Source organism: Tachysurus vachellii, chromosome 14, assembly GCF_030014155.1.
Source record: "Tachysurus vachellii isolate PV-2020 chromosome 14, HZAU_Pvac_v1, whole genome shotgun sequence".
In the NCBI taxonomy this organism is placed as follows: Eukaryota; Metazoa; Chordata; class Actinopteri; order Siluriformes; family Bagridae; genus Tachysurus; species Tachysurus vachellii.
Genome location: NC_083473.1, coordinates 21,922,318 through 21,932,282, shown reverse-complemented (window position 1 = coordinate 21,932,282; position 9,965 = coordinate 21,922,318). Strand labels below are relative to the sequence as shown.

Here is a 9,965-nt window from a genome sequence, read left to right as displayed (position 1 = left end):
TAATAATAATCTCTCTCAGCAATGAAATCCAAAAGTAAGTCAAATACAAATTTATTTAGTTTTTAGAATAGAAAAAAAAAAAAATCAGTGCAGCAACATATCCAGCAAGTTGAGAAAAGATAATTAAAGAGTGCTTTTTAACTATTGTCTATTTTTTAAATTTTTTTTAGATTTTTTATTTTTATTTTATTTTATTTTTTTTTGAGAATATTCAGATTTTAAGACTAGGCTACAGCAAAGTAGAACCGATGTTAAATATGTAAACTGTAAACTGTGCTAAAGAGTGGTTTCTGAAGTCAACATAATATTATTGGATAAACCTTTTTTTTTTTTTTTTTTTTAGGAAAATAAAAATTTATCACAGGATTTGGGAGCTTTTTTTTTTTTTTTGTCTGTCAGTCACCGTCAGTGAGGAGGTTATACAAATTTTTTTTGTCCCCCATCTTTCTCTGTTTATTTACATTTAGTACAAAATAAGACATTTCTACCCGTTAGTGCTTTGCTTTTTTTTTCTTTTTTTTTTTTTTTTTTTTTTAAGATACTATAACATAAATAAAGAATTTCAGTGTTCGAACATACAGTTCCAGTGTGACTGGACAGCTAACGTATCCCACCAAGTTCCAGTTGGCAGTCGGAGGTTTCTTGTAGCGACAACTCAGTTATTCAGGCTGCGCTGCCTTCTCTTCTTTACAGAGCTTAGGAACGTGGATTAAAACGTCTCTTTTTTTATTTTTTTTTTTTAGCCCTAAATTCTAAGTGAGGTTACCTTAATCAATCCTTTCTGATTTGTTTCCCAGGGGTCCTGTTAATATCCGAATGATCGTAGGATCCTTTTTTTTGGTCCTTTATGTATCAGCATCAAACAAAATGGAAAAAAAAAAAAAATACAGTCCCCAGAACGAACGCATGTGTCAGTCCAGGGCATGGCATGCATCAGGCAGTCCTTTTTCTCTGGAGTCAGTATGGATAGATCAGTGCATGAGCTTGTGGAAGTTTAAACTCATTTTAAAACAAAAGAAATGGAAAAAAAAAAAGAAAAAAAAAAGCTGGACTGGTACCTACTGAGGTTAGCGTTTAACCTCTATGGGAAAGCAAATAGAAACATTCTGCTGTGCAAAACGATGCCGTGAAGAGCTGAAGACCGTAAAAAATTCCCATTTGGTTTCTGGTATTTTTTTTATATATTTATTTAAAAAATAATATCTCTCTTATTCAGCAAGTCTTCCAGCCGAACTCCTAAGTGTCCCTGTCCTCGATACGCACTCGCTCATTTGCAGGTGAACACCTCCGTCCTCTCGCTGCAGGTGTTGCATTTGACAAAGCAGCACCACTGAAACTTGCAGTTACACTGCCACACCTTGGTGTACTGGTGAGTGTTGTACCCCCGATCGCAGCACATGAGGTCGCAGCCGTCCGTATGTGCCGACGTTCTGTTACATAAGCGACCCTGCGTCCCCACGCTGCCGGTCTTAGCGTCCTCCTCGCAGTAGTTAGGCGAACGCTCGATGTAGACCAGATCGGTCTCCTCGGGTTTTTGATAGCCGTGCACTTTCTTCACCTTGAGGAAGGTAGGCTGGCGTAGTCTAGTGGCTCGAACTACCTCCACGTGGACCGCTTTATTGTACTTGTCCTTCAGCACATAGCCTATTTCTCTAAACTTCGGAAGGGTCGTCCAGCATGTCTTAGTGGTGCAAGAGCCTGACACGCCATGGCATTTACACTCCAGCTTCATCCGCTCTTCCAGCACCTGAAGACAACAACGTAAACAGGGGTTACTCTAGGGCAATTGAAAGAGAGCCTTAAACAGCATGAGCTTATGATTATGTAGTTGTTATACAGTATATGTGCAATTATGTCATTTCATGTCTGGCAGATGCTCTTATCCAGAGCGACTTACAATTTATCTTACTTTTTACACAACTGAGCAATTGAGGGTTAAGGGCCTTGCTCAGGGGCCCAGCAGTGGCCCTGAGATTCAAACTCACAGCCTTCCAATCAGTAGGCCAATACCTTAACCACTAGACTACCACATCCCCCATATCCCCCAAGCGTTATGCCAATAGGGGTGTTCCAACACCTTAGCTATTAAGCTACCACACAATTAACACTGCAGAGGCCGGATCATTTATACAGAGCATGTCTGGGAGAACAAACGAACAGCATTGGTGTTCATTGGTGGTGCATTGGCAGTGGTGGCTCAACTGATTAAGGCTCTGGGTTGTTGATCGGAGGATCGGGGTTCAAGGCCCAGCACAGCCAAGCTGCCACTGATGGGCCCTTGAGCAAGGCCCTCAACCCTCCTTGCTTCAGGGGTGCTGTATCATAGCTGTCCCTGCACTCTGACCCTGACCTCCTCAGTTGGGGTATGTGAAGAAAAGAATTCCACTGTGCTGTAATGCATATGTGGCGATAATAAAGGCATCTCGTTTATATATACTACCATGTCATTTTACATTAAAGAAAGTTTCCTAATGGTATTTGCTTAAGTGGTTGATCTTATTATTGATTATAGCGTATGCTATTGTGTGTGTAGAAATGTGTTACAGTACGTCGACCACAACATAACACACTGAGTGTAAAATTAAAAATTAAAATGGCTGTTGAGAAGGAAAGAAAAAATAAAAAGAAAGAATCCAAACTTTCCCTCATCACTACCTGTATATATAGTAAATTAATACAAGACTGCGTAAAACTTTTTTTTCTCTTTATTCAACATGTTTTTCACCACTAGCTAGCTGATCCGAGACAGATTCTAAAGTTTAACTCTACATCAATCCTTCTGCATTAACGCCGGCAGGACTTTACACACGTATGAGAATACGTTTACATTTAGTGGGATGATGTGCACCAGTTTTGCCCCAGAGTTCTTCAAAGCTAGCTCGAACCGCACACATGTCTGATAGCAATTGAAATTCCAGAGAAGCAGCAGTGCTCCTGCTCACTGCAGACACATGGTAAATTAAAATCCTCCCAACCCCCCCCTTCCGCCCTGTGATGCCACCGCTCAACTATTACCACGATGGCTTCTTCATAAAAGGCAAAAAAAAAACAAACCTTGATGCAGTGAAGCGAATACTGTGTTTTCAGTGCAGTAGAAAGAGGCTCACAATAATATCCTGTTACTGACTTTACACTTCATGATTCCATGCAATGGACTAGAGGGGGACTGGCGGTGCTCCATCTGGCAACCGCAGTCTGGGCTCCGCTCGGCTCTGCCTGCCTCTTCCAGCACACACAATAAAGAGCTGCGTTATTAATTAGATCCATTTGCCACCAGAGTGCACTCTGAAGCCGAAGAGCTGTGCTGTTAGGGTGCATGTTATTTTATGTTCTTGGATGACTAATAACAAACAAACATGGCCAAGAGGCGCAAAGCCAAACCAGTGCTGGAATCAGGAGGATGCACAGAAAAACGCACAGTAATTGGCTAAAGGAAAACAAGCTGTCAAAAATGTTTTGACTGTTACTTATCAGCCAGAGCGTCTCCAAAATCACACCCTGGAAGCCATCGTGTGGGGTGCTGCCTCTTTTACTGGTACATTTCACGCTTGTATTTGAGTCACCTCACACACTTGAGCCTAACCCAAACAAAATATACCACATACACACACCAGTGCACACACAAAGTGCTCGGAGTGCTTTTCAGACCTACTAACAAGCAGATAATATAAATATGACTATTGGTTAATTACATGGTCTTAGTATAATAGCGCTCACACCTCCAGGGTTGGGGGTTCGATTCCCGCCTCTGCCTTGTGTGTGTGGAGTTTGCATGTTCTCCCCGTGCCTCGGGGGAGAGTGTGTGTGTGTACCTCGGGTCACGGGGAGCCTGTGCCTATCTCAGGCGTCATCGGGCATCAAGGCAGGATACACCCTGGATGGAGTGCCAACCCATCGCAGGGCACACACACACACACTCTCATTCACTCACGCACTCACACATTATGGACAATTTTCCAGAGATGCCAATCAACCTACCATGCATGTCTTTGGACCGGGGGAGGAAACCGGAGTACCCGGAGGAAACCCCCGAGGCACGGGGAGAACATGCAAACTCCACACACACAAGGCAGAGGCGGGAATCGAACCCCCAACCCCGGAGGTGTGAGGCGAACGTGCTAACCACTAAGCCACCGTGCCCCCGTGTCAGCTATATATATGGTTGAAATGACAATAAAAGCTTCTTGACTTGACTTGACCATTGTTCCAGCCAAACTGAAGCCTAAAGAGCTGGGGTTGAACATCCCTATAAGCAACTGGATAAGTAGACAACAAGTGGGAGAGAACAGAATAACCTCCTCCACATCTGCAAATACATCTCCAAAGAAATTTTTAACTGCTGAAGATACAACGGATGCTCGGTCTCATCACTAATGGTTCTGTGGTAACGTATCAAGAGATAGCTTTCGATAGTGACTATGACCTCTCTCTTAATAGCAAAATATAAGAAATAGACTACTGGAAGCTGCAGAGAGAACTTCATCTGTCACTGAAAGAACTGTCAATGAAAGAGTCAGCAAAGAGCTCATAAGGTCAAAAAGTGTTAGTAGCAGTGAGGAGGACTTTTAAGAGGATGAAGAGTTTCTTTATCAGAGGAGAAAATGACTGAAACGTGAAGGAGAAGAAACGTGTTGTGTTAAGATGATAAGATGATACAGATTAGATCGTGTAGGGATTATTGTTGTGACCTGATATTAGAGATCACATCTCAGACTTTATATATATTCTGTCATGATGTCATTTAGTGAGACTCGAACATCTCTGAAACAGAGCTGAAATGCCACAGAGGCAGAAACGATATCATTTTGTCTTTATGACATTTCTGCTCTGTGTCGGAGACGTTTACATTTACATTTACATTATATTTATTACATTTATAACATACAGACGTTAGAACATCCTTACATGATATAACCTCAAATATCTTAACAAAGATCTTTTTAAATATGGTCTCTGATCTCTACTGCACATCGAGACATATGGACCCTAAAATCCTCACCATAGAAAGCATTAAGACTGACTGCATCACTGTATGTTATGGCAGTTGCTCCATTCACACACACAAGGCTTGCCAGTCAAGGGTGAAAATGGCAAATGCTGACAGACTACCAGCGATACAAAACATCTACCAGACATGGTGTTTGAACAAAGTTCACATACTCACCTTAAACCTTTCGGAGAATCCTAGAACATGCCCTGAACAGCTTGTGGGCCAGTTTATTTCCGTTCCCAAAAATAATTGTGTCACTTTACAGACTTTCACCGATTTTACTTTATATTTATTCAGTTTGCACAAGGCAATACTTCTTCTGTATTTTATTTTTTTCCTTCTCTCTTTCCCACTGATGCCTACTGTGTATTGCCACGACTGTGGGGGGGAAGTCGTGGCCTAATGGTTAGAGAGTCTGACTCCTAACCCTAAGGTTGCGGGTTCGAGTCTCAGGTCGGCCACGACTGAGGTGCCCTTGAGCAAGGCACCAAACCCCTCCCAAACTGCTCCCTGGGCGCCGCAGCATGAAAATGGCTGCCCACTGCTCCGGGTGTGTGTTCACGTTGTGTGTGTGTTCACTGCTGTGTGTGTGCACTTTGGATTTGTTAAATGCAGAGAACAAATTCTGAGTATGGGTCACCGTACTTAGCCGTATGTCACGTCGTCGTATTGCTTGTTGCTCTTTTAGTCTATTTTTTTTTTTATATCACTTTTAATGTATGTGTGTGTGTGTGTGTGTGTGTGTGTTTCATTTATCCTGTATATAATATTTAAGCAATTTACCTGAAACTCTTTATAAGCACTTTAATGTACATATTTCCTGACCTACAGGGCAAATGATAAATAAACTTGAAATGTTTCAAGCATCATAATGGCCTACTGGTTAGAACAGAATATCCATGTGTAGCCTAGTGACTAGTGAAACTTTTAAATTACCTTTCTCCCTGCTTCGTTGTTGTGCAGGTTCATCAGTCTGCGTGCGTTTTTTTTTATCTCCCGAGCATCTACGAACCTCCGGGAGAACTCGATGCCGTGTTTGATGTCAGCGGAGCATCCTCCCCACTTCCAGCCCTCCTCTTGGTTGTAGTAGCCCTGTTTCTCACGATCGCAGCCACAGTGGCTCATGTTGCCTTGGCTGCATGCCGCTGTCACCGCATGGGCCACTCCGGCAGCGGTGATGGCATAGGTGAATGCAGCCTCCTTGCTGCCTGGGGAAAGAGAGATCAGCCTGTGATATCTGCTCCACTTATAAACACTGTCATATGTCACTAATCGTCAACTAGAGGAAGATTGGAATTAGCCAAAAATATTCAGCCTGGAATCTGTATCTGTGTTAAGGTTTAAGGTTTAAGCATGAGCTTATTTCAAATTTATTTGTTTTTTTTTTAGCGCTTTTAACAATTCACATTGTCTCAAAGAAGCTTCACAGAAGTATAGAAACAGAAAAGAAAAAATAAATAAATATATAATAATATTAATAATAGGAAAAAAATATGAATAAAATAAATAAATAATACATACAATAAATAAATAATACATACAATAATACATTTAAAGTTAATTTTAATTTAATTAATTTAAAATTAATTTAAAAAATGTTTATTTAAAATTTTAAACACTATATATATGTATCTATATATATATATATATATATATATATATATATATATATATATATATATGTATATATATATATATCTGTCCCTATCCTTAACGTGCAAGCCGGAGGTGACGGTGGTGAGGAAAAACTCCCTGAGTTGATGTGAGGAAGAAACCTTGAGAGGAACCAGGCTCAGAAAGGGAACCTCGTCCTCATCTGGGTGGCACTGGACAGTAAATAATGTAAATGTTAAATAATGTCCTTTCTACAACAGTTAATAATAGTGCAACCGAGAGCTCCTGAGGAACTAATGGGTCAGCGTAAACTCCGAGTTCAAGACAGACCCAACACTAATTCCTTCCTGTCAAAGTCTTCAAATGATTTCTGATAAATAACAGACCGTACAGCATGACAGTCTCCGGGCAGATCCATTCACAACAATCCCATGAGTCACTGACTGACCATGCAGATCAACCCCTGGGGGGTGACCACCGGCCGACGAGACTCGGACCGGGGGTAGAACGTCAGAATTGATGAAGTAAGAACAGACGATCAGACTAGGAACACGGAACACTGGGAGCTCGGGAGTGGCATACAGTATACAGCTCGACAGAGACACTTTTTTTCTATTTAAAAAGTCGAATCGGTAGATGTTTGGAATTTTGTTAAGAGTTTTTTTTTTAGATTTCACATCAACCTAGTCTTTTAAATCAAACCTAACAAACAGCCTGCTTAAGCACCGAGCCGTGTCATACTGACAGTGCAAGAAAGTAGTGCAGGTGCTGTCCAATGTGCTGAATTCCTCAAGCAAAGCACCTTGTAAGTTGGCCACATGAAAGAGGAAATGATCCCCAGGCCTTTCAGGCTCCATAGATGACTACCGGTTTTCCAGTGCACATATTGTATGTCCATCTAAACACTGGGTTCATGCTAACTCTATGTTCAGGTTAGTAAAACAACAAAGATAACATAATACATAATATACAGTACATACATAAAGCGTATCGCATACAAACGTAAAGACCGTCAGCCATCTACTGTCAGTGCTTTCGATTCAAGTAGATTAGAAACCTAGACAACACCCAATCCTATCTAAAATTTCTTTTCCTGTCCTTTTTCAGGGTTTATTTTGTTGTTGCTGTTGTTGTTTTTTTTTTTTTTTTTTTTTTTTACTCTCCTTGAGTATCTGACCCACAGACACTGACTCACAAGCGACTCACTGTTGTTCTGGTTACAGTTCAAACCCTGTATAGTCAGCTTGTGGTAACCTAAACAAACCTATACGCACACACTTACGCCCGTGTGCGCGCGCGCACACACACACACACACACACACACACGTACTCTGCAAAACATTTATGCAAACAGCTCACCACATATACAGTGCCAGCATAATGGTAAAAACACACGCGCATATTGCAGGCATGCAGGCACACGGGAAATGATGGAGCATCGTTGAGTTTTTACCCCCTGTTGGTTCTGGAACTGCTGAAGCTGGTAATGAGAGCACATTAAAGCAGTGTACAGAGAGAGGGAAAGGGACAGAAGTCTGTTTGTTCTGTGGTCTCGCCAAGCAGAGACTACTTTCTTTCCACATATCATTGTTCAGCCATACGTAAGAGTTTGACCGCTCATTCAGAACCTGCAGCTTTAAGCATTACAGTAAACTTTCTCTGCTGCAAAAGAGGTATAGATGTACTGTATAGATGAATCCGTTTTATAGTCTCTCACTTTCTTCCCTTCCTGCAGTATTGGGCTGCAGTATTTCTGCGGTAGTTCCTGACATCCAGATTTTTTTTTTTTTTGTAATTAAGAAAAAAAGAAAAGAGAGAAAAAAAAAAAAAAGAATGTGAAGAGTCCAGCTCCAGTGTTCCAGGAGGAACCACCCTGGGATAGCCTTGTGCTATGCCAGTGGAAAACTGGACCAACCATAAAAACCTCAATGGACTTGGAGCAGTCCAGGGAGAATAACACAGCATTATTAAACCACGTGGCTTAAAGGGTTCAGTGGCAAGTGTCTGTGACGAGGGTCCAAGATGAATAGGAGAAGAGAAAGATGCTTCACGTTGTTTCCCCCCCCTAACTTTGACCTATACTGTAGATAGGTTCATTTGACCTTCTTATTTATGAAAAAGATAGACATGTGTCTGTGGTGTCTGTGACAGCTGACAGCTTGGCTCTGATTCGGCGGAACGGACCGCTAAACAAACCCTGTCTGAAACAGCAGATCGGATTTTACGACCATAAAGAGAACAATAAGTACTAAAACACACTGTCTTGCTTTCTCCAGGATGCATTCTGTGGCTCTGCGATGTACGAGCGTACAGTTCATTCATACTTCTGAAATCGAAGACATTTAAGGACACTGAGTGCACTACAAGATCATAAAACAAAGACAAATATACTCCCTGTTCCTTTATTTAATGTAATCCACAGTGACAAAGTAATTATACTAGTGTTCTGCAATGTAGCTAGAATTGAGGTTTTTCTTTCTTTTATAGGAAAGTTTCAGGAGATTCACTTAGAAATGTTTTGTTCCCCATTAGGGCCATCTCAGTACCTGTTGAATTTGGCAGAGTATCCGAGAGCTGAAAAATGACCTGAGAAAGCTGCACCATGATCTTTTTCTCTGCCTCAAAAATTAGATCTGGGAGAGCACTGGAGCACTTTGTGGTAATGCATATTAGTCAGAAAACACAGGGATATTACACACTTGCACCTTGAGGCTTGGGCACACTTAGCAATGTATGCAGTAAACGCCTACAGGGTTCAAGTGTTGATCTACAGGCAACTCCCAGTGACTACACTGTGCCGAGCCCTCCCTAGGTCTGAGGTTTCTCAAATGTTTATTCATCACTGAAGCATTTGACTTCGATGTGTCTGCATGTAGTTAAGGTTGCACCACTTCCACCAGTTACACAAGGTGCCTGTTGACGCTTGAATAAATAAAGAGAAAAAAAGTGGCACCCACTGGTGGTTACAGGGTGCTGCAGCACTAGAGTTAGCAAGGTTAACGTAATATAAAGTGTCGGTCGTTTTACAGAACAAATCCTTTCGACCAAACACGCCACGTCAATCAGCACATAATAATAAGCGTAATCGTATTAAAACTGAGCAAAATGATTTATCAGTTGTAATGCAGGGTTTTTTTTTTTCTTCCTGTACAGTATGTAAGATACATGCATGGAATAAGCTGTTGGTGGTTCTTCTAGCAGAAGCAAAACTAAGTACTGCTTTGTATAGCAATGGTAGAGAAGCTGATTAATGAACTGTGCACTTTGGTTTTCCATTCGGATTCATGTCACACTGCCTTGAACATGCGTTCCCATCGAATTTAGAGGCAATACTGTGGTGCAGTGGTGGTTCGAGCGGTTA

General features: G+C 41.4%; 1 protein-coding gene across 1 annotated transcript in view; it reads right to left on the bottom strand.

The window, feature by feature from the left end:
- Nucleotides 1-267: 267 nt before the first annotated feature.
- The window catches only part of wnt7bb (wingless-type MMTV integration site family, member 7Bb), a 29,066-nt gene continuing 19,368 nt past the window's right edge, over nt 268-9,965 (bottom strand). Inside the window, exons 3-4 of the mRNA XM_060887208.1 lie at nt 5,927-6,198; nt 268-1,747 (exon numbers count right to left, since the gene is read on the bottom strand). Of these exons, the coding sequence (XP_060743191.1) occupies nt 1,268-1,747; nt 5,927-6,198 (752 nt within the window). The 3' untranslated portion in view covers nt 268-1,267. The remainder of the gene's footprint in view (nt 1,748-5,926; nt 6,199-9,965) is intronic.